General features: G+C 43.3%; 2 protein-coding genes across 5 annotated transcripts in view; both read right to left on the reverse strand.

Annotated features, from left to right (window-relative positions):
* Positions 1 to 824: 824 nt before the first annotated feature.
* Positions 825 to 6,559, reverse strand: LOC147219272 (uncharacterized). Of its 2 annotated transcripts, XM_086172595.1 has the most exons (7): positions 6,433 to 6,559; positions 5,442 to 5,644; positions 5,216 to 5,308; positions 5,017 to 5,112; positions 3,931 to 4,041; positions 3,707 to 3,836; positions 825 to 3,617 (listed from the first exon to the last, which is right to left on the reverse strand). In XM_086172595.1, the coding sequence occupies exons 1-7, from the start codon at positions 6,443 to 6,445 to the stop codon at positions 1,741 to 1,743; spliced, it is 2,523 nt and encodes an 840-aa protein (XP_086028721.1). In that variant the 5' UTR covers positions 6,446 to 6,559; the 3' UTR covers positions 825 to 1,740. The 2 variants fall into 2 exon arrangements, with proteins under 2 accessions (XP_086028721.1, XP_086028722.1); XM_086172596.1 differs by lacking the exon at positions 5,216 to 5,308.
* A 5,608-nt stretch (positions 6,560 to 12,167) lies between these two features.
* Positions 12,168 to 24,713, reverse strand: part of LOC147219273 (sodium channel protein type 5 subunit alpha-like) — a 39,144-nt gene continuing 26,598 nt past the window's right edge. For 2 of the 3 annotated variants that reach the window (XM_086172533.1, XM_086172532.1), the window contains 12 exons: positions 23,549 to 23,956; positions 20,884 to 21,001; positions 20,629 to 20,783; positions 19,637 to 19,810; positions 19,039 to 19,065; positions 17,629 to 17,751; positions 16,483 to 16,755; positions 16,347 to 16,400; positions 16,121 to 16,258; positions 15,454 to 15,558; positions 14,657 to 14,927; positions 12,168 to 13,833 (listed from right to left, as the gene is read on the reverse strand). In XM_086172533.1, the coding sequence (XP_086028659.1) occupies positions 12,605 to 13,833; positions 14,657 to 14,927; positions 15,454 to 15,558; positions 16,121 to 16,258; positions 16,347 to 16,400; positions 16,483 to 16,755; positions 17,629 to 17,751; positions 19,039 to 19,065; positions 19,637 to 19,810; positions 20,629 to 20,783; positions 20,884 to 21,001; positions 23,549 to 23,956 (3,075 nt within the window). In that variant the 3' untranslated portion in view covers positions 12,168 to 12,604. The remainder of the gene's footprint in view (positions 13,834 to 14,656; positions 14,928 to 15,453; positions 15,559 to 16,120; positions 16,259 to 16,346; positions 16,401 to 16,482; positions 16,756 to 17,628; positions 17,752 to 19,038; positions 19,066 to 19,636; positions 19,811 to 20,628; positions 20,784 to 20,883; positions 21,002 to 23,548; positions 23,957 to 24,713) is intronic. The other variant, XM_086172531.1, reaches the window with a different exon arrangement.

Below are 24,713 nucleotides of genomic sequence, written 5' to 3' on the forward strand. Positions count from 1 at the left end.
CTTCGCAATGTAGATGCGAAATAGGCCTATGTGGCTTTGGCGGAGGCTGTGCGATTTTCCAGCGGGCGCCGGCGTTCGAAAGGGGTCTGAGTGCGGTTTCCAGTTTTTTCCCAAGCTTGACGTTACTACAGTCTGAGGTTTTTTCTCGAATGATTAACACGGAGCCGCGTTCATCTTTGGGGGTTTGCGTACGGTTAGTTTCAGGCCGGATCCAAAAGCTGCTGTGCATGTGATGAAAACACGTGGAGGGAACAAGGGGGATGGAAAAAAAATTTAAAAAAAAAAGAAAACCCCCAGATCCTGTTTCCTCCAACAGAAACATGAAAGGCCGAGCACAGATGGAAGAGATTAATCAACATGTCTGTTGCAATATGATTCAACGCTTCATTTGCCTGTTTCGACTTACAAAGCGCTGGGAACAACAGAAGCGGTCCAAGTTAAACCGAGCAACAGCAGCAAGACTTCAAAAGAAAAAAAAAAGAAGCAAGAAAACAAAAGAGAATGCTCTTTGTAGGAGTAGCTTCAGATGCTGTAGGGCGCCAGTCTAAACATCAGGAAATTGCAGGCTAATCAAGATTCCCAACCACGGCAACTAAAGATAATGACAGGAAACCGTCCCGATGAACTTCCTCCGTTTTTTGGGTCACATTGACGATCCGATTCGGCCGAAGTAATTATCCTAATCGTTTCCCGCGCGTGATTAAGATGATCGGAAATTGGGACGTCGCTGCCCGGTCGGCTGTTGCCCTCTACTGGCAGAGAGGGAGCGCAGCCTGTTTGTTTGTTTTTCGTGAAATGAAGTCAATCCACATGGAAGCTGTAAACAAGATTGTTTAATTCGGAATTCACAAACCGAAGTGGGGATATAAAAAGGCCCGAAGAATAAAGTAATGTTACGTTCAAATGAGAAATACGGTTTATTCACCTTCCGCGTGTTTCTCTCCTCGGTCTATTTACAGTGCGAGAACTTGTGTCACTTTTTTAAAGGCCTTTCAAAAATAGAACTTTTCAAAAATATTACAACTTCCGAATGAATGCGGGTTTAGTTTTTTTTTCCTTGACCCAAATAATATTTCAACTAAACCATGCATGACAAAGTAAGGGATGAGAGAAAAAAAATAAAAACAACCCGCTGGGATTTGAGGGAGAAAAAGGAACGGTCTTCTTGTGCAGTTTAAAGTTCAGTCTTTTTTGCAGAACAGCTGTTGTGTGTTCGCTGTCGACCTTCAACAGCGGCTCTGTCCTTCATATACTGATTGGTTTCACCGAACTGTGACCACAAGGGCTGAGAACCACTGGAGGCATAAAGGTGGGGGAAAACTAGATATTTAAATTACCTTTTATCAAATTGCTTCATATCAAGTGGAAAATCGGATGACATTTCCGCAGATTAACGCTTGTTTTTATGGAACGTCTTCCTCTCTTTTCAAAAGTGTCTGACTGATTTTTAACCTTGAGTAACAGGCAATTAACTTGACATTTTTCCCCGTGGTTTGGAGAACACTTAGTGAATTAGGTGAGTGGGGGGAAAAAATATTGCCAAATTAGCAAAGCAATTAACCGATGGGGGGGGGGGGCACTATTCTGACGAGACAACATCTCTTTATGTGACATTAAAAACACATATTGTAATTTTTGATGCAACATCAGCTATTTGGTATTTGCTGATACATTTCCCAGCCCCAGTGGTTATCTTCCAGAAAGCTCTAAGTGTGTGTGTGTGTGTGTGTGTGAGAGTTGTCAGTTCATGTTGGAGTGACTCTTCAGGTGCCTCCTCAGGTGGTTGAGGCAGGTGTAGGTCTTCGGGCAGATCTGGCACTGGAAGGGTCTTACCCCTGAGTGGTTCAGCATGTGCTGCTTCAGCACGCTGCCGTCCGAGAAAGCCTTACCGCACTGGGAGCACACGTACGGGCGCTCTCCGGTGTGCACGCGCATGTGAACCGTCACTTTGTGCGCCATGGTAAAGCCCTTGCCGCACACCGTGCACTTGAACGGCCTCTCGCCGGTGTGCGTGAGCCTGTGGGTGCGCATGGCGCCCATCTGGGAGAACGCCTTGCCGCAGTCGGGGCAGACGTGCGGCTTCTCCCCCGTGTGGACCCTGGTGTGACTCCGCAGGCCTCCCGCGGTGGAGAAGCACTGCGAGCAGTGTGTGCACTGGTAAGGGCGCTCGCCCGTGTGCGTGCGCATGTGCTGCTTCAAGTCGTAGCGGTTTCGGAACCCGCGTCCGCAAACCAGGCAGCTCTCGGGCCGGTCGTCGTTGTGGCGCAGCTCGTGATTGGACAGACACTTTTCGGACAGGAAACACTTGCCGCACTCCTGGCACTGGTACGGCTTCTCGTGGTCGACTCTCTGGTGGTACTTGAGCTCGCTGATGCCGGGGAAAGTCTCGTCGCAGTATCTGCACCGGAAGCGATGGTGAGGGCTGTAGGGCAGCTGATGCTCCGTCATCTGGTGGTTCCTCAGCAGGTGGGCCATCTTGAAGGTCTTCCCGCAGTGAGAGCACTCGTATTTGGTGAGCAGCTGCACGCACTGGTGCCTGACGCGCTCGTGCAGGGACCTGAACTGGCAGCCGCATTTGGTGCAGATGTGCGCGGCGTTTTTGCACTTCCTCTTCCTGTGGCCCGACAGGTGAGCCTCCGTGCGAAAGGCTTTGCCGCACTGGGAGCATTTGTAAGGCTTCACGGCTGTGTGGAAACGCTGGTGTTCGAGAAACTCAAAGCGATACTTGAAGCTGCGGCCACACAGTGGACAATTATGGGTGACCCGCCCTCTGGGGTAGACCGCCTTGACGGAGATTTTCCTGGAGGAAATGGATGAAGAGGACGCCCGGTGAGAGACACCGGCCCTCCTGTGTTTAGCCCCGCTCATCAATTTGGCCGTATCCATGACACCCACCTCCTCATGGCGTTGCTGGTGTTTAGTCAAACACTTGGAGGAGATGAAGCTCTTCCCACATTGTTTACACTGGTAGGGCTTATCGTGGTCCACCTGCTGATGGTACTTCAGGTCTCCGATGCCTGAGAAACCTTCGCCGCAATGGCTGCACTTGAAAAGGCGGCTCTGGACATGAGTGAGCAGGTGCTCCTTCAAGCTGCTGGACTTCTGGAAACTCTTTCGACAGTGCACGCACTGATAGTTACGCCCCCGCTTCGGACAGTGGTGTCTGAATTTGTCCAGTGAGGTGGGGAAGCCGTTCCCACATTTTATGCACAGGTACGCTGCGTTTTTGCATTTGCGCAGCCTGTGCCCGGCCAGCAGCGTGGCCGTCCTGAACGCCCTCCCGCACTCGGAGCAGTTGTAAGGCTGCAGGCCGCTGTGCAGTCGCTGGTGTTCGATGAGGACCGAGTGATGCTTGAAGCATTTGTCACACTCGGGGCATTTGTGTAACGCCGGCTGCTGCCGAACGCACGGGGACGAGGCCATGTCAGTTCTTTTCGGGGAATTGGGGAAGTCGGCGGAGGTGGACGGGTTCGTCGAAAGTTCTTCGTCGAACATGACGATCTGAGGAACGTCGCTGTTTTCGTCGTCGCAAGCGCTCGCGTGGGAAGCGATGGCCACTTCCAGGGTCGAAGGCAGAGACAGCGAGGGGATCAGGAGATCGTCCGACTGAAACGGAGCTGCAGAAAAGAATTGGAAAAAAACTACGTATGGTCTCACTTTCAAATCACGTTTACCAGTGAATGTTAATAACCAATTGTTCACTTACCGACACTGCTTTTTGCCAACTTTCCGTGGCACTGTTTGCTCTGGAGAAGAAACTTGAGGTCGTCTCCGTTGGATACGCACTGCATGTATTCCTCTAGGACCGAGGGGGCGGCACCGATCCACGTGGCGGTCTTCAAAAGAACGTCACACATGAGCTCCGAGTTTGAAATGCGGCCACTATTTGGCTATTTCCCAGCCCCTGCTAATCACAAATCTTCTCTCTACCTGTTTGAAATCTGGTATCGGTAGCAGCTCCTCCAGTCGCGTGAAGAATTCACACACCAGTGTCTCCAGAGCTGTGTCGAAGTCAGGGCCATACTCCACCGGAAACACGTTCTGTGAGGTGAAAGTAAATGAACCGGAGTGAGGCACTTGCATCAGGATTCATCAGGCGCCCGCATTACACACCCAGCGATTTGTGCCTCGGTAGTACATATGCATTTAAAAAAGAAAAACAAAGGCACAATGAACCAAATTTCCAACTATCATAAAACAGCTCTCCGGGTTGTTTCTTTGAAACATAAGCAAGAAATATTTTTTTTTCAGACAAAAACGTACAAATTGAATCCACTTCTAAAGTGCATTTTTTAAACAAGCAGTTCCATAGCAAACATTTTACATTTAATTCATTTGAGCTGCCATGCAAGGCTAACCGGACCATCTTGCCCAAGGACACTTTGGCATGCAGACGGGACGAATCGGGGATTGAACAGCGAACCTTCTGATGGGGGAGGCGCGTACACCACCAACTGAGCCACAGCCCTCCTCATATTCGCTTAATACCAAACAACTTGTTCGTTACCTCAATAAACGCGACAAACTAAATTCTGCATATTTTTCTCTTCAAGAATCTTCCAAACATATTTTCTACTTTCCTTTACACAAATGTGACCGTGAACATCGCTTGCTTTTCTGAGAGACCTCTTTCAGTTTCTGATGTTCATCAGATGACGGTTGGAGAGAACATGATCCCATGATCTACATCGCTGGTCCCAAACCCCCATCCCTGGACTGGTCTGCAAACAAAATCTTTCTTGGTACAAATTATTGTTTTTTTAGTTTTAGTTTAGTTTTTATTTTGAAAAATGACTGTTTCCCCCTTTGCCTTCCTACTGCACCTAATATTGTAATTGCCTAATATAAAGTATAATCTTTGTATTCAGATTAAATACTGTGAACTGACAAATGGTTTTCGTATTTGAACCCCTGCAGCTCTACCTGGTCAGTGTAGATATTTTCATGCATAATACGGGTCCCTGGTACAAAAAAAGTTGTGAATCGCTGATCGACATCATTTTTATTGAATATCACCTTCAGGAAATGCTCTCTGCCATCAGTGTCTTCAATGAGGCCTTGGACGAGCTTCATAAAATTTGCCTCTGGTGCTTCAATCACGGGATCAGTTGTCTAGACGTCAGAACAACAAACAAACGTTTGTTTCATGTGTTTCAAGTACAATGTTCTCGTGAAATCCAGCAGTCCTTGACATCGTGTCAAGAATGTCGTTCACCTCCTCAATGCAGGATGATCGGATTCTGTTAAGGTGAGTCTCCACTGCCTTAAGATCTTCAGGATGCTCAGAACGCAAGAGTTCAAGAGTAGTCTGCAGGACAGGCAGTTTCTACTTGATTACAAGAATTGCATGTTTTCCCTCACAAGGGCTGTTTTGTTGATCACTCATTTTTGACCGTGTTTAAGACGGCTGTATTCATAAAAAGTTATTCGTCACCACTCACCCTCGCCCTCAGGCCCAGAGAAAGCAGCCTCCCTTCTCTTTTACTCATGAGCTCTGGAACTGCATCCGTTACCATGGACACAAACTCCTCCAGTTTCCCGTAGTTCTTGATATTACGCTGGCGGACCACTTCCCACATAACTGCCGACATGAGCCTGAGCGGTGGGACCAGGAGTGCAAGTGATGACAGGGGAACACTGAATTCTTAAGGGAAAAAAAGAGAAACAAGTTTTGGTCAAAAACACAAACAAACAGTAGAGCAGATTAAGCCATCACCTGACAACACTGTGCATTGTATCTAGTGTGCAATCTGTGCAACAAGTTCAGTTAAAACCAGTACTTATCGGGATTGTAGCACTTTAAAATGCCATAAACTTTATCCATGTGTACAACCTTATCGTTAAGTGGTTGCAGAAACACAAATAGTGAGATGACGCTTTTATCACCGGGGGCGAGTTCACGGTAGGCAAACTGTCTGATTTTGTCCCTGCAGTTTGGGAATCATGTGTACAATTTGGAAAATCTGTGCGCAAACGTTTAAAGAGATAATATTTGAAGATCGCAGTGGCAAAAACTTGACAAAAAAAGGGGCGTGCCAACGCTATTAATAAACAAATCGTGACGAGTTTAATTGGATCCGCAGTTAATCCGGTTTCTATTAAATTACGAAGCACGTGGGTAATTGTCAATAAAAACACTGAGCTGATTTGCAATGGCGACGCATTTTTTAAACCGTTTTTTAACGGTGATATTATATTATAAATCCAGGGGTTGCGACCCAGGGCAAGGCGTTAGCTAAAACGAGTAGTATAGCAACAAGGCCTCTAATGTTGCCTCGACAAACCGGCGAAGCGATGAGCAAAACAATTCTTGTTCCAGGGATTAGTCTAGGCCTGCTATGGTGGAGCTAATCATTCGTTTGTGCTAACCGGGTAGCCGGATAAAATGCGGAAAATACACCATTTCCCCGAGGTTTTCAAACGGATACTTACCCATGTCGCTCATTTTGTAACTCTCTAGTAACGACGGAGGGTTAAACTGTTAAAGGAGGAAATCTCCCATTGTTTCGGTTAGCTTGCTAGCTAACAGCATACATTTCTTCTGGCGCCAACTTCTTCCTGAAACGCGCAGTTCCTTTTCGGCAGCGGTAGCGCCGTCAATGAGTTTGGCGGGGTGCGTTTGTTTTATACACCGGGGCAGCCCGGAGATTGCGGTCCCATTCAGAGTTTAGACACCGCCACCCTGAAGAAGCGAGCAGGAATAACAGTTGCTAAATAACAAGCGCTTCTTCGGTTTGGCTCTGTTTATCTCCAAATTAGTAAAAGTGATTATCAGGCCAAACGTGTTTAAATGATAGAATATTCTAAATGGTTGTAAAAATAAAAATAAAAGCCACAAAAACTGTTTCCGTTTTATTTTTTTTTATTTTTACACAAACAGAGCACTGCACCTGTATGCTACTTTTAAATTGGTTAAAGATAGCTGAAGGAACAAGAAGAAAAAGTTAGAAAATAAAGTTTATCAGAAAAACAAAAACAAATATAACTTTCAAAACACTATTCCGGAAGAGACGCACACCTTCAGGAAGTGTCCCCTCCCTTAACCTCATTTGGCTCAGGGACCTTCATTTAAGTGGCCTGCGCTTTTATCGGCCTGTGGCGAAAAACACACAAATGTACCATAAACACAGCAATCCTGCTTTCTCAAGGGTTTGCGAATAGTTTTCAGTGTTCATGAAATCCTGCTCAGAACTTCGCCACTGGAAAATGATTTAGAAAATACGAGCAAAAATAGCCTGTCGTCATTCAGGGAACTGAATCCCAGATTTTTCTGCATCCAAACTGAAAAATGAGAAGCAGACAACATACAAAAGGCCAAAAATTGAATTGTAAAATACATAGTGATATGTTTAAACAACATTTTAGGGATGTAAATGTCACACATCCCTTCTGGTAATGTGGATACTGTCACTGGCTTGCAATGGTTTCCATGAATTGTTTGAGCATTCAAATATGAATGCAACAACATATGCTAAATGTCAAATTCCAGTTTTCTAGAGAAAAAAAGGAATTTATTTCTTTCCTTCAGGTATACTTAGTTGGTGCCTTTGGACCTGTTTAATTAGTCAACAACATTTGATCAATAAACACGTGTTTTATTTTACTGTACAACCAAATCAGTCTAAAATGCCAAAGAAAGGCGAAAGAAAGCAGATAATTTTCCTTTTTTATTTGGATTTCTTCCTTTTCAAAGAGCCACCTGACCATATTGGGGGACATTCTTTCAAGATAGAACCATCCTGGATATTATGCATTTCCAAATAATCCGATACTTGCAATTGCTTTCCAATTGAACCATTTGAACCACAACAAGTGTCCTGCAGGTGGCAGTGGAGGCCCTCGCAGCTGGCGGGCCCCAGCAGAGTGAGTGGCAATGCAAATCTGAATATTTATGTCCAACACTTGGACATACACAGCAGTTACATTTACCTGTGAAGAAATAGCATATATATATATATATATATATATATAGACATTTTTTTTTCTTTTTTCTTTTTTGATGCCAATTTTTTGCCCCATTTTCCAAAATTTAAAGTACTTTTCGATTGTAGGCGTGTTTTTTTTGTCATCTGATTCTTTATTTCTCAGCATCAGTGCAAGACAGTTTCTGTCAAAAAAAGAAAATAGAAATATATATTTCATTTTATATTCCGTGATGTGTACATAGAATAAATTTCCTCAAAAGTCCGAGCCTGAAACGCAATCCATCATTTTCACTTTATTATGTTTATCACATTAAGATTTCTGGTGAGACAAACGATTGACCTCTCATCAAATCTTCAAACAGTTTTATCTATGAAATATATTTGACAAGCCCACAATGCAATATACGATCATATATTCAGGCTGTGAAATAGCAAATATCAATTAATTTTATCGAACACCATCAGTTGCAACTAATTTATGAGTTTGGCTTGTTTCTGTCTTATGCATCTGAATGATAAAATAGTGCATATAAATCATGAAAATGATACTTTTTTTCAATTTTAAAGCATGATATGAGAAAGCAGAGAGGTTGGCATTGGAATCTAGTTATATAGATGATGCGTCACTTCAGCCAAACACACCCTTGACCAATGGGGATGGATTTTATTTATTTCTCTATTACGTTGTTTTGGCTTCATACAAGTTTCATGTGTTTGATTTTAATCCACCGACGGACAGATTTAGGGACATGAAAAAAACGACGTCACCGACCGATGACGACAGACGCGATTCATGCCCAGCATCCAACGGTAAAGTGTGTGTCGCCCACAAAACACCCGATTGATTAAATGTGTTTTTCGGTGGTGTTTAGCATGTCCACATTGTAACACAAATGATTTTGGGCAGCGTTAACAGTGTCTTTTACTGTGCGTGGGGTTTGCATTTTGTAATTAGATATAGTGCCTTTTTAATCTTTTTTTTTTTTTAATGTTTTCCCTAATCTCTGCCACATGGCCTAAAAATCAGATCAATTACCAAGTCACATTTCATTCAAGTCACATCTTATTTTCTGGCCCTTTCGCATTCAAATTACATTTGAAGTAAGCATCTGTCAATTATGTCGCAAGGGTGGATGTGGGGGAAGCAAATAAAAAGCGTTTGTTGTGTCTATGCACGTATGTCAGCATGTGTACTCTATGTACGTGTGCGCGCGCATGAGAGAGAAAGAGGGAAAGAAATAGCGAGAGAGCGAGTGCGTGCATTTGTGTTTCTGTGAGTGTGTAATTAAAAAAAGTGTTTTTTTTTTTTTTTTTTTTACACACAGATTATCCCTCTATCCCAGCTGGTCAGAGTTGGATTTGACCACCCCGACAACCAGAGAGAGGAAATCTCTTTGGGGCTAAATCCAAATTGGCACCCTTGATGATTTTTTTTTTTTCATTTTTTCCTTTTTTTTTTTTCCTCCAAACTGAAAATGTGGGTAGTGCTCAGCTGTCAGTTCCAAAAAAAAAAAAAAAAAAAAAAAAATCAACGCTGAGATATGGAAGCGTGACAAAGCATCTTTTTATGGTGTGACCTCCTGAGGGAAAATGCATCCACTGCAAATGGAAATGCCTTTTTTTTTTATTATTATTTTTTTTTAAGGTAGATTTCTACCACATCTGCCGCTGTTATCTGTCTAGCTAAGTGGCAGGACAATAAAAGTGTTTTGTGTGAGTGTTTTTCAGCCTCAGTCACTCACAGTGCATCTGAATAAAATCAATAACCCGCACAGATTATTTAGGCGCCTCTATTGAGGGGGCTTTATGTGATTGTATTGCATTTGTGCAGGTATTATAAACAAATTCTAGCTTTAAAGGGCAATACACTCACAAGGACAGACAGACGAGTATTCAGAGGGTTGTGCACATCTGTCCTGTTTTTTTTTTTTTCATACACATGGCCTCAGAGAGAGATTTAACAGTGCCCCCGCCTTGTAATGAGGTCAAATCAGCTAACTGCTTCCTCATGTGAAATCAGAGAAATGCACCATTTTTTTTTTTGTTTTTTGGCTGGATGTGTTCAGAGGAATTATTATTTTCAGAGCCGTCAAATGTCCGACCGCTATTCCGACGCGATGGAAACGCACCACTCGGTCGAATTTGCCGTTTCCCGAGACGCGGACGACCCACAGATATGGAAAAGAGGTTTATTGCAGTTTAATAAAGACATTCATAAAATGACCGACCTAAATTCAATACAGACAGTCAGGTTCTCAAGGAAAGCCTGTTATGTAAAAATGAACACAGTATATATATATATATATAACTTGATCGTATCTTCTTATGGCTGTTATGAGAATCGCTCAAACGGTCTTTCGGTATAAATACGTTACAAAAAAATAGGTATAAATTACTTTTACATGTACAGCCTCAAAGCTCTTCACAGTTAATTACAAAATGAGTTTCTTGTGCATCCGTTGCTCAGCCCGGCCGCATACCATCAGCTCAAATCGAACGGTCGACGGAAATTCAGAGAAGTGTGCGGACGACAGTCAGAATCAGGCACATAATTCGGGATTTTGCTCAAACGCACGGCCTTTAGTTGTGACTGACGGGAAAAAAATATCGACTCAGCCCGCTCCATTTCGGTTCTCAAACATACTGCTTAGCGGTTCCTATTGAGAAATAATGTGCTTTGATATTGATAAATTGGTCAATATTCTATTATAATCAAGTACGCGGCTACAGTCAGCTAGATTTATTGAACGTACTGGTAAACCACTACTACTATTACTATTACTACGGGTAAATGCAGAATGTCTCAGTTTTACTGATAATACTGATTCTGACTTCATCGACATTCAAGCAGCACTAAAATGCTGAGCTGATTTAAACGCGTCGTACCTGCTAGATAGTCTGTAACGACCGGATCAGCCGGGCTTCGACATAACGTGATAGATATTTTCTGTTTAACCGACGTCCGTATGAGGTTTTGGTTGGAAATGAAAATCGGTTTGACATAAAAAAATCCGATGTAGGAAAAAAAAAAATCAAATTACGCAGATGATCGGATATTTGGTTTGTCAAGAATGTAACTCAGTGGTCATTATTTGATGCCCCGACGCTGATATCACAACCTACATTCAACCAGGTGTCAACATCTGGATTCTATCGGTGTCCATATGGGGAAGTCCATGCCACCAACTGACCAGATATTTTAACATTGATTATCTCATTGGCCGTCATAAATTGCAAATAAAGAAATAAAGTCAGTTCAGGGTCCAGTGTCACGTTTTGAGCGCTCTCATTCAACATCAGTCAAGCTGAAAAAAAACCATCAGAAACAACACAGAAAGAAAGCAGAAATATCATTCTGTTGTAATTTTTGCATGAAAATTAAACGCGGGTGTTTCGCCGTGTCTGAAAATATATGATTTGTTGTTAAATTTTTGGATGAAAAGTTACGTAACGTCCATAGACACCCTTGCAGATTTACTCCTCATGTCAGATTTAGTCGCTCGTATGTCCCGCCGGCCTCAGAGCGTCTATAGTGTGTGTTAATCTGTCCTTGGCTTGCCTTTCCGTCGGTTTATGAGCCGCGCGGCTGCAGGACGCTGCCGCACAGCTGGGAAAGTATTTCGAACCCCTGAGCACTTACAGAGTGGAAGGATGGGGGGGGGGGGGGGAGGGTTGTCGTAAACCCGTAAAATATTCACAACATACTTTTCACTTTTACATTTCGCCGCTCGTGAAGCTGAGCTCGACTTTTCACTTCACCGAATCTTCCGAAAGTAGGCTTGTATATCTCTTTAAATTAAAACAACATTTTTAGGCTCAAAACAGATCATTTCACTAATTAATTTGAAAATAAAGGACTTTAGTTGATTGGGTATTTTATTTCCCCTTAATTAAGATATCTATACTGCTCAAAAAAATAAAGGGAACACTTGAACAACACGATGTAACTCCAAGTCAATCACACTTCTGTGAAATCATAGTGTCCACTCAGGAAGCAACACAGATTCATTTTGACTTGTTTTAAGGACATTACATCAAAGTTGGATCAGCCTGGAGTTTGTTTTTACACTTTAATTTTGAGTGTGATTCCTAATCCAGACCTTTCATGGGTTGATACAATTGATTTCCATTGATCATTTTTGTGTGATTTTGTTGTCAGCACATTCAACTGTGTAAAGAGTCAAGTATTTCATAAGAATATTTCATTCATTTAGATCTAGGATGTGTTTTTTAAGTGTTCCCTTTATTTTTTTTGAGCAGTGTATATATGAATAAGGGTTTTTATGACTGAATTCTTCACTCTGTAATTTGGTTTAAATCTGGTTGCCAAGCTTTTGTTCCCACCACAATCAAATACCTTTATCTATATATAAATAGAATACATTATAAATAGAATAGAATAAATACCATCCTTTCCGAAAACAGGCCACGTCGTTGTTTGAGTTGATTCGAGAAATAAACGTTGTACATACGTCGACAGAGTGTATATTCCATTTACCGGTGTTGTGCCCCCATCCGACCGCCCCGTTGATTCGGAGAATGTCGAAGAGGTGGCGAGTTAGTTAAATACAGTTTCCGTGCATCTAAAAGTTCATCTCGTCGACTGTGACTGATTTTAAGCTACATTTTCTGCTGTAAACAAAACAGACTAAAAACCTCGGGAACACGCGACCCCCGTCTCAAAGAAAGGTTTCGTCGTAGTTTTCTCCGGGATCCCCGCGGTCGGAGTCTCTGGATAGCGACCCGGCCTCCGAGGGGTCGCTGGCCGCTCTGGTCACACTGTCATACGACGGCGGCGAGGACGTCAACGCCGCTTCCGTCGTCTGCAGAAGCTCCGCCCCCGCCGGCCCGTAGTGCTGGATCATGGAGGCGATCAGCCCCTCGGTCTCGGGAGCGTTCTCCACGTCCACGACGATCTCGTAGTTGATTTGTCTGTAGAGGTACGACGCCTGCTTCATCTGCCGCCGCACAAGATGCCTCCTGTAACACCTCTGAATGATGATGGCCGACACCTCCTCCAGTTTGCGTCGCAGCGTGGAAGTGATGGGCTCGTGGGAAATCTTGGAAGGGTTGGTCATCATGAACTTTTCCTCCATCTGTTGCTTCAGCGCGTCCATCTCCCCGGACTCTCCCAGGACCCGCTTGGTGAAGGCAAACAGAATATCCAGGCAGTGGATCCTGTCCCCGCTGACCATGGGGAGATCCATGGAGATCAGCTTGATCTTGTTGGGCTTGGCGATGCGCAGCGGCTCGGAGAGAGTGTCTGCAAAGCTGGACAGCATGGAAAACTCGATGAACTGGGTGGCCTCGGAGTCAAACTTCTCCCAGACCTCGTAGAACATCTCGAAGTCGTCCTCGCTCAGCGGCTCGGTGCTCTCCTCCGTGGCCACGCTAAAGTTCTCCAGAATGATGGCTATGTACATGTTCACCACGATGAGGAAGGAAATGATTATGTAACTGACAAAGAAAGCGATGCCCACCGAGGGGCTGCCGCAGTTTCCCCGGGTGTTTGTGCCGGTATTGACAAAGTGAACGTCGCACTCGTCCGGGGAGTTGGACATGATCGGGCTCAGGAGGTTGTCCCAGCCCGCAGAGGTGCTGATCTGGAAAAGGCAGATCATGCTATTCCCGAACGTCTCGAAGTTGAACATGTCATCGATCCCGTCCTGCTTCTTCACGTAGGCAAAGTTCGCCATGCCGAAAATGGCGTAGATGAACATGACGAGGAAAAGCAAGAGGCCGATGTTAAACAGAGCCGGCATGGACATCATTAAGGCAAACAGTAACGTCCTTATTCCTTTGGCCGCACGTATGAGCCGGAGGACACGGCCGATCCTCGCCAGTCTGATGACCCGGAACAGGGTCGGAGACACAAAATACTTCTCGATGATGTCTGCGAGAACAATCCCTGTAGGGGACGAGGCAGAAACTTGTCTCAGTGATGCAGTTCAACATCATAAATGCACCAATTTAATGTTTTCAGTCATCCAGGTGAGTGAGTATTTGTCGGAATCTTCTTGTTGTGGCAACCGGACTTGAATTTCTTCATTTGAAGACGTTTCACCCCTCATCCGAGGCTTCTTCAGTTCTAACGACCTGTGGAGACTTTCTGAATACAACTGCCAGGATTTTGGGCGGGTTCAGGTTATGGCGGCTTGTTATCTGAATGTAAAAGTCGTTTGGCATGAGCCTCACATGACCTTCAGTTTATGTGATCGATCAGGTTTCACTCCTTTGTTTAGCTTTACCTTTTCACATGCTAATCCAGGTAAACCCAGAAAAGTTGCCCCTTTGCTCCCACGAATATTATTACCTCCATTAGCATAACAACCCTGTTAGACCCCGTTGCTGCTGATCAACTCTTAGACTTACATAACAAGCCAGCATAACCCAGACCAGCCAAAACCCTGGCAGTTATATTGGGAAACTCCCCACAGATCATCAGAACTGAAGAAACGTCTTCAAGTGAAGAAATTCAAATCCGGATGTCACAACAAGAAGATTTTGACAAGAATGCGCCCATTTAATAACTTCCCCGGAGCGACTTCGTGAAGGAAATGTCATTTGTAAATACAGAATTGCACCGTTTAAAGCTCAAAAGTCACCTTGCGGTTACTGATAATGTCATTACTTGCATTAAAATCTGCGTAATGGCCAGACAGAAAGAAATTCACCGTCATTTTGTGTGGTTCTGCAAGATGATACAGGATTCCTGCATCTTCTCCACCTACCCACAATAGAGAGAATTATCACCACGAAGTCAAAGATGTTCCAAGCGACTGTGAAGAAGTAACAGCGGAGGGCAATGATCTTGATCAGGCATTCGGTGGTGAAGATGACGATGAAGACCAGGTTGATCTTGTTGAGGACGGTCTCCATGCGGTCCGACTGCTCGTCCGTCTCCACCATCATGGTGACCATGTTGAGGATGATGAGCATCATGATCATGATGTCGAAGGCTTGCTTGGACACCAGATCGAAGAAGAAGGCTTGCAGGATGTTCTAGAGTTGGGAAAGGATTCGGATTTCAGGCAAATGCATCGACAATAGTTACGAGGCCTAAAAGGTCAATAGCCTTGAGTTGATAATTAGGTTGAGACGTATCGATTGGAAAGGTTGGGAAAAAGCCATAGTTGATTTTAAATCCATAAACTCAAGTCTGAGAAAAGTCCAAAGTCAGTGGGGTTTGATTTTGCTGATTCAAATGCTCAACTTTTAAATTTGTAACTTCAGCCCACATCTAAATCACTCCTTATAATTAATTACACATGTATATACGTCACACGTATTTTAACATACTTTTAACCTTATTTTTGTTTCTTTCTTTTGACCTTTACTCTTTTTATTTTTATTATTCACTGTTCTATTCTTTATTTTTATATGAAGATTTCTTTTGATTCTTCTCCACTTTATTCTATGAGCTGGAGTGGCTTTCAACAAAAAGCTAATTCCCCCTTGGAGATCAATAAAATAGTCTGATTCTGATTCTGATTCTGATTCGGACTGTAAATAACAAATTTTATTTTACCGCAGGCCTTGGTATTGGCTTCTGGGGCTTTTTGGTCCCTAACTTCTTCATCGCATTGTAGTACTTCTTCTGCTCTTCGGTCATGAAGATGTCCTGTCCACCTAAGTGCAATCCAAAACGTTACACATTATAACCCGTCTTAAAGAAACTTAGTTTGACTCTTCAACAGGATGAACCAAAAATGAGTACGTTTTTGCTTGGCATGACCTTACACCAACATTTGCTTGGCAAAAGTTGTTTGAGTTATATGATTTTTTTTTGCCGTATTGTTCACATTGATTATTCTTGAACAGCAGTAGCCTTGTGTTACCATGAACTACAATTCAGTACGCGAAGCTAATTCCCCAAAGGTGAATTCTCAATAAAGGGCATGTATTTTGTCATCATACTGCAGAGGACATGCCGCCCCCCCCCCAAAAAAAAGTCCCCAAAAAACATAATGCATCCTTTCGTGTCTTTTGGCATACAAGTGCAACGCCTTTCTGATGTTACATTGACATTGAGTTCCAGCTGGAGCGGATCCATGACAGCATCATTCTTGGTTGTGAACCTGAGTTGCCCTAATGCAGGCTAAGCCACATCCATCTGGTGCAAGGTTCATTCATTCGCAAAAAAACAAAACACCAAAAAAAGCACTCTGTCCCAACACGACACCGTTAATACTCATCTTTCTCTTCTGCTGATTGAAATTGTCAATGATGACACCAATGAAGAGGTTCAGGGTGAAGAAGGAGCCAAATATGATGAAGACCACAAAGTAAAGGTACATGTAGAGGTTGATCTCTCGGATGGGCTGCTCTTCCACCTAAAGAAATACAGTCAAGTGGGTGAGCAGGCTGCTGTAACATGGTCACAGTTTAGAGCCTCAAGGTAGCCTACAACATCATACTTACTCCTCTAGAATCTACAGCGGCATGCATGATTTCCATCCATCCTTTAAATGTCGCCTTAAAAACAACACAGTGTTGCAGTGTTAACTCCAAGGCATCATGCTGAATTCTAAGTAATGACAGAGCAGAAGAAACCCACCACTTGCAGGAGAGAGAGGTAACCTAGCCCCACGTTGTCGAAGTTGACCTTGACTCTGGTCCAGTAGTACTGAGTGTCGTTCATGGCCAGACAGTCGGACTTGTTGTTGACCATGGAGACGTTGTGGATGAAGCCCGTTCGGTTCACACACTTCCCGAATTTGCCGGCGAACAGGTTGACTCCCATGATGCTGAATATGAGCCAGAAGATGAGACACACGAGCAGCACGTTCATGATGGAGGGGATGGCGCCGATGAGAGCGTTGACCACCACCTTGATGGAAAACATGAATGGTGGAGGTTAGTCTCGCAACCCATTGTTTTTAAGACGGGGAGATTGCATTAGCTTAGCTGGGTCACTTGGAACATCTGCCGTCCATAGCCAGAAATACACAAATGGATATAAAGATAGTGTAGTTTATTCCTGTAAGTTTATTCTTGTTATGTGCATAGTGAGAAAGATGCTGTTGAAAGAGTTTTAAACAAATACATCATACAATTTGAAAAAAGAGTTGACTTCAGAGCTATAAACACAGGATGATATAGTTTAATAATATGTTGCAGTGTTGGCCTGCTGTATTCTAATGACCAGAGAAGGTCAGAGGGCGCAGCATTGATCTTTTGTAGACCTAGAAAAAGCATATGACAGGGTGGCGAGAGGGTAACTCTGGTATTGTATGAGGAAGTTTGGAGTGGCAAAGAGGTATGTTAGACTGGTGCAGGACATGTATGCTTGCTGTGAGACAGTAGTGAGTTGTTCTGTAGGTCTAACAGAGAGGTTCGAGGTGGAGGAGGGGCTTCATCAGGGATCAGCTCTGAGCTCCTTCTTGTTTGCAGTAGTGATGGACAGGCTGACAGATGTGGTTAGAGAGGAACCCACATGGACCATGATGTTTGCAGGTGACATTGTGATCTGCGGATGAGGGCATCGGCGGCTGTATGTCTGTAGATGTGGCCCAGTGACAGACAGGCGACCGGTCCCGGGTGTACAACCCCACCTCTCACCCCATGACCGCCGGGATTGCCTTCAGCCCCCCCTGCGACCCTGACAATCGTGTGCTACAACTGAATCATACCATATTTTGGAATTGGGTTAAAGGGTAAGCATCGCTCATTGTCAGTGTAGGACGGAGTGTTGTGTTCTCACCCGCATGCCCTCGAACCTGGACAGGGCCCTGAGGGGCCGCAGAGCCCGGAGCGTCCTCAGGGACTTGATGGCGGCAAAGTCGGAATATCCCAGCGAGTTTGCTACCAGGCTTATCAGGGACACCTATGCGGCGAGAGACATTTGCGCTTAGAGGGCACAGTACGGGTTCAAAGCAGATGTTATTGAATTTTTAAAGCTATAGAAGATTGAAAAGAAAGAGTCCTTTTGCAATTAAGAAGCATTGGTTGATATAGAGTCTGATTGATACGCACTTGTTATTTTTTCACAATAAGATACAGGTAGAAAACACCGGAAGAGCCATATTTTTAGAGTTTTTGTGTATTTTGGGACATTCCACAGTTAGGAACACAAAATGATTTTTTTTTTTTTTTTTTTTTTTTTTTTTTGAGGTTTGAATTTGTTTTTTGATTGTGTTTTTGTAAATCTTTTGGGCAAATTTAGACTTCCACTCTATTCTACATCCAAAACAGACAAAACAAAATGGTATTCCGCTGTTGAATGACCCTTGGATGATGGCTATGAATGGAAATGACATGACAGAAATGATGATGACAAAACACAGACAAGTATGCACATATGCACAAATCATGTCCATACATGCATACTCAGCTATATATGCATATCTTATATGTATATATATCAAATAGAGTGAGTTTTATAAAGAATTTATGACAAATCTGCAAATCGGCCAAATTTATCACCCAATTCGCATCAAATTGATCCTATGAGGTAGTTATCAAAGAATTTAGGCTTGATAAGGTCCCAGTATTTCTTTATAAAAGTCTATTTAACAACATGTTTGTCCAATATATCTAAAGAAGATACTCAAAAGTAAATCTCAGGACGAAAGACAACTTTGGCTCTGAGAAAGTGCAGACAAGAATGCAAAGTTACGGTAAAAGAAGGCAAATCTTTACATTTATGGGGAGGGGGGAGTTGGAGCACGTTGCAAAGACCGACAGTCTTTTTTTTTTTTTTTTTCCGGAGGAACAATCAGAACACGATTTACACACAACAGGTTCCTACAGAACATTTGTAACATAAAAAATTACACTGATACTGTCTGTTTGGCAAAAAGGGTTAAACAAATAAACCAGATCTTCTGTAGATAAACCTTGATAACATGGTACTGCATTTGTTTTTGATATAAAAGCCAAGGTCCTGCAGTGACATTAGGTGATTGGCAAAACAGGAAGCTTGGTTTAAAAAAAAAAAAAAAAAAAAAAAAAAAAAACCTATCACATTTTTAAGTCCTTTGGAAACAAGACGGTGGCTTTTGATATCCAAACAGAAAGCGAGTGAAGAAACACACAAGCAATTTTGTGATGCAGATGCGAGTTCTTGATCCCAGAGCTCATACTCACCTGGGACCCGCTAACTAGAACTTACCCTAACAATAGATCGGTCTGTGGCAATCTGTGTAACGGCAGGCGAGATCACAGGAAGTCAAGTCAGGGCCTTTAGGCAGCACGCCCTCAGCCACTTTTGGACGGCTACAGAGCAGGGGTGTAACAATGCATGCACCGGCGCGGCACCGTGAGGCGAATTTAAAAAAAAAATCCCAGATTCCAGTCATTGATTTACGGGGGGGTTGCATTTAGCGGAAAAACAGTAGCTTTTAGATTCTCTAGTGTGATTTATCCAACCCCGAAGCTGGCATCTTCTATCTAACCTGGGTTAAGTGTTGTTTCGCCCCCTGCGACTGTCAACAGCAAAACGTTCGGCCTGTCGGAGCGGATCCCGATACATCGGTCTCCAAACTCTTTCTGCGTGTTATCTTAGCAAAATGAACAGATTCTCGTCCGTCCCTCACGGTTCTGGAACACCTACGTGAACTGGGATCTTAACCATAGTGGCCGATCCGAACTACCGTACGTGTTAATTATCAAGTTTTCCCCTTTAAGATGAGACGTGATCAGACTGAGTGGGCTTCCAGCTCAAATCCGATTCTACACGCATCAAAATAAAAATCGCAACGTTGACTCACGTCCACGATGAGAAAGTCGAGCCAACACCAGTAGTTGGTGAAGTATTTCTTGAAGCCGTAGGCGATCCATTTCAGGAACATCTCCAGCACAAAGATGTAGGAGAAGACTTTGTCAGCGTACTCCAGCACCACCTTTATCACTTTCCTCTTCTCGATGTAGATGTCCTCGAATGCCTGCAAGGACGGCAGCGTGAGGATTTTTCGAATATTAACTGAATATTCCTTTATTCATCCCATCGCTGGGAAACTTCAGTTCCCACACAACAGAAAGTGGATTGTACAGTCGAGGTAGTTAATGATGTGTAATCACTGAGATCAGAAAAATGTGAAAATAAAAAAAAGACAAGAAATCAAAATAAAGAATATAAACAGTTTCTAATCTGTTTAAACATGGGCAAAAATGGCAACTAGCAGCACACAAAAGTCATACAAGACAAGATGCCTCATCGGTTTGAATTTTGATGACTTCTTACGTGTTACATGAGTTAAATAAGTCAATAAATAATAAATAAGTCAGAGCTCTTTCAGTCGTAGACTGATACCACCAAGGAGCTCCACTGCACGCCACAGGAGGTCTTTCCTACCCGAGGCTATCAGACTTTTTAATTCCTCTTCCCTCAGCCGCAGGGAATCTTCAAATCTTCAAATCTTTGTACTTAAGACCTTAGAACACTTGATAGCCTTAACCTTGACAATTAAATTTTTTTGTATTTCTTATTCTCCCTCCTTCCTACTATTATCTATTATTGTTATGTTTTTGCTTGAAACTCTGGCACAACAATTTCCTTCAGGATAAATAAAGTTGTTCTCATCTCATCTCATCTTATCTCAAATGTCTCTTTGTCTTTTCTGGTTTAAAGCTAAATAAATCGCGATGATAATAATCATCGTCATCTTCGTTGTGATGCACCTGATGGGAACCGGCATCAACAAATAAAACACACAGATTGGAATTTGCATTGAGCAGTTGGGGAAATATCAACCCTATGTACCAGAGCGCCGCTGCTGAGCAGGATCATGAAGATGATGAAGGTCTCGAACCAGCTGTGCTCCACGATCTGGTAGCAGGTCTTCCTCAGTCTCCACCAGAACTGGCCCAGACCCTGGGTGGGGTCCACGTCGCAGCACTGACAATGCCTCATGCACACTGCAGGGAAGCCAGAGGAAGGAACCGGCAAGACGGCGTCACGGACTAAACCTCGAAAATACAACTTTTCTACGGCGCATCCGTCAGACTGCGTACGTACATTCTGGAAAACACTCCTCCGGCTCCATACAGTCTCCCACCAGCTCCGATAAGTTGTCTGTCTCCTTTCCGGGGTTCCTCAGGTCCACCGTGCTGCCTTCCGACAAGCTGACCTTCTCCTGAGGAACGCCATTGTTACAGAACAGAAATCCATGACGGGCCGGCTCATTAATTCTCAGGATTATCATCAATACCGTGCTATTATCTCGTAACATAACAGATTTCAAGGTGTAACTACACGAGCAATATGCTTCAAAGTTCTAGCTGGCCGGTATCAGCCTGCACAGCTTCATCCCATTAAGGCTCGGAGTTCAATCTCCTCTGAATGCAGTTTTGATTAGATTTTTTTTTTTTTTTCAACAACATATTTGGCATGATTCGCGGGACAGAGGCGACGCTTCCATCCTATAAAATGTTCTGAAGTCTAATCCAGCATTAAAGAGCATCCGCAGCACCTGGAGAAGGGATTACCGGCATCGCCGCGCGCTTGTCCCGCTCAAAGGGCAGGCAGGAGGGAGCGCGCACCGTCCAGCCCATAGTAAATACCGTATTATCGCAGCATCGGATTGGTGTGAGTTCATCCATTCTGATCAATATTTGCGATGGATAGGAATATTAGCGTGGGGTGACATTAAAAAACATAGAGACGAGCTTTTAAGATAAATAGTGATGCTGCCAATATCGGGGAAGGCGTTTCTACTCAGAGAACGGTGTGTTTTTAGAATTAATCACTTTTATGAATACGTTTTAATGAATAGCCATTAAAATAGAAATGGTTTCAAATAGAAAAGAAAAATAAAATGGTATCAAACTATCCCCTGTTTTTTTTTTAATTCAATTGCAATAGTTATGTCAGATTCATGTAAAATCCAAGTGTTTCTTCTGTTCTTCATTTCTTATCTACTTTATATTTTATCTTGATAAAATCCACTCCATTCAACTCAATGGTAATTTCATAATTCCCCTAACATTGGGGTTTTCCACCCGCCAAACACAAACGAAAGGACAACTTCTGACATTACCAATGTCGTGGTGGCACTGAAACAGCTAAACAGAAATAAGATGTCACTTGTTTCTAATTCCTCCAAAGGAGAAGATGCACGTTCTCCCCCGTCTGTGCCCAGGTTTCATCCCGAGACCCGAAATTGTCCAGAATTGGAGAGCGAATGGTTGCACGTGTCTATATGTGAACTGCCTACTTTGAATTCTTCCTCTGTCAACATAAACATATCGGGTCTGATCTAATGATGGTTTCCTCGGTAACAAATCTGCTCTCTGAAAAAGAAAAGGTTCTTCCCCAAGGTACGTTACGTTGACTATCTTTGCAATTCACACCAAGATGAAGAAATCAAAACATCTGGATTTTCTGGTTCTCCATCCGACTTCACCCTGTCTGTTTTGCAGATTAACAGATTACGTTTGCGGGACGCTCCCCGCCCTTCTTCCCCGCCGTTCACGTCATCTTCGCTGCCCATTCCCATTCCTGCAGCCCGACCCCCGTCATCCCCTCGTCGTTGACTTGAAATACACGTGAAGCTTCAAACCCGAATCTACAAAGCAGATCCCAGCTTTTCCCGCTTGGTAGATCCAGATGTACAAAGTAAACACTAGTGTTGGTGTCAAGGCCTCATGAAGGGCCAAGGAAAAGATTTTAAAGGGAGCAAACCCAAGATGAGAGATAAGCAGGGCGTAACTAAGCCTGTCATGGAAGTCATTTTTGGATAATAGTTTCTACAACAGTTTTATCCACCGCTATTCATTGATTTTCAGTCGTACCCAACCCGCCCACAGGATCAGGGTGACAATAACAAGTGAAAAAGGGCAATAAATATGGTACATCCTGGACCCGTCGCTGGTTGGTCACAAGGTAACCATAAAACTACTCGTGCTAACAAGCAAAGTCCTCACTAACAAGGAGGTGAGAGCGCTGACAGCTTCATGCGGCCCCTGTGCCGGAAATACTCACCATCAAATATATAAATGTCATCTTATGACAACCTTAAGCCATTAGCATGGTAACTTTGATTCAAAACATAGTATGTCTAAATACATCAAATATATCATCACTCGCATCTTGAAAAAAAAATTGGGGTTTCAATATTTACTGAAAATTTGTAAGAATAAATTCATTAAAAAATGCAATCACAAAAAGTAAAATCGCACGACTTCCTTGGTTTCTTTGGAACACATTTTTTTTTTTCTACAAATTTGTTGTGTTTTGTATTTTACGTATATTTTTACATGTCCAATATAACTTCAATGAAGTCTTGGAAAAAAAATTTGGGGGTTTCAAAATTTTCAATAATTAATTAATTAAACAAAAAAAACATAAGAAGTGGAATCATATGACTGACTTTCCTTGGTTTCCTTGGAACACATTTTTTAATTTTTTTTTTTTTCACAAATTCATTTTGTTTTATATTTCACGTATATTTTTACATGTCCAATATAACTTCAATCAAGTCTTGGAAAAAAATTTGGGGGGTTCAAAATTTACAGAAAAATTTGCAAGAATCAATTAATTTAAAAAAAAACATTAACAAGAAGATTCCCACTACTGACATTTTTAAAAACAAATGTGTTGTGTTATGTATTTGACATATATTCTCCCATCTCCAAGAAGGTATTGCTTAACAGCGTGATAATGAGAGGACGCCGGTACTCACTTTATTGTCTTCATCCTCCGATGACTCCGAAATCTCCTCCTCCTCCAGGAACTCCACGTCCGACTCTCCGGGCGCAATGGGAACGATGACGGTCAGATTGGGGTTGGTCATGTAGGTGTCCTCCTCCGGCATGATGTACTTGTCTCCATAGCAACTGAAAATCCCGCCGTTGCTTTCCAAATGATTCCCGACCAGCTTGATGTCCTGACAGGCCTCTTGGGCCTTCTTCTGCCGCCGCCTCACGGTGCGGTTGAAGAGCTCGGCGATGATCCCGGTGAGCCAGGAGACGCCGGCCTGGATGCGGGCGATGGCGATCTGGATGTTATTCAGATCGCCGTCTTCGTCGGGAGCGGAGAGGTTATCTGAGCTGAAAGAGCTGAGCAGCAAGGCCAGGAAGAGATTCAACACCTGTGGACAAGCAAGAATTGGTTTGAGAAGACTCCTCACGCGCTAATCATTATATTAGCATTTAGCATCACCGTTTTTACGGAAGTTCATGTCCACATCTGTCTCTCTTTTTAATGCACACACATAATGGCTTCTGATGCTCTCAGATGTCCCGAACCAAAGTTTCCAAGTATCTGAATCAAAGTAATCTATCTATGAGCTTAGAGAGCGGCGGCAGCAAACACTCTGCGCCGTATGTATGTGTGAGGGCTTGCATGTGCCTGCGTGCATATGTGATGTGCACAGTTGGTGCGCAGGGATCATCTTTAGCCACTGAGCCAGTCAGAGATGGGGAGCATGAGCAGTTGATTAGTGATGGAGGCCCTCCGACCTTCTCGCCCCTAAGCACCCTGGATAATCCCTTGGATAAACAGCTTTCCCACGATTCATGTGCGGAGGAGGTTTCTGTCCATTTAACTCCATAAGGAGCACTGTTACGATCTGGCCTTTGCCCTAACAAGGCAATAGAGTCTATATCACAGTCCAGCAGGTGTAGACTGATCAGGACTGGCGCTTGACGTGCACTTTTAAACTATTGGTCACTCCAATACACACACACACACTCGCAGGCAAATTGGCCAAAATTTAGGAATCTTGTAGTCATACTTGCATCATTTTTAGTAATGTTGTTGCTTATTTACAGGCAATATCTCCCTCATTCTAGATAATTTCTTTGGGATTCCTAAAAACAAATTCCAGATTATCATCCATATTAAAT

This window comes from Fistularia commersonii, chromosome 25, assembly GCF_037954325.1.
Source record: "Fistularia commersonii isolate RoL2024-O1a breed Wild chromosome 25, RoL_Fcom_v1.0, whole genome shotgun sequence".
Taxonomy (NCBI): domain Eukaryota; kingdom Metazoa; phylum Chordata; class Actinopteri; order Syngnathiformes; family Fistulariidae; genus Fistularia; species Fistularia commersonii.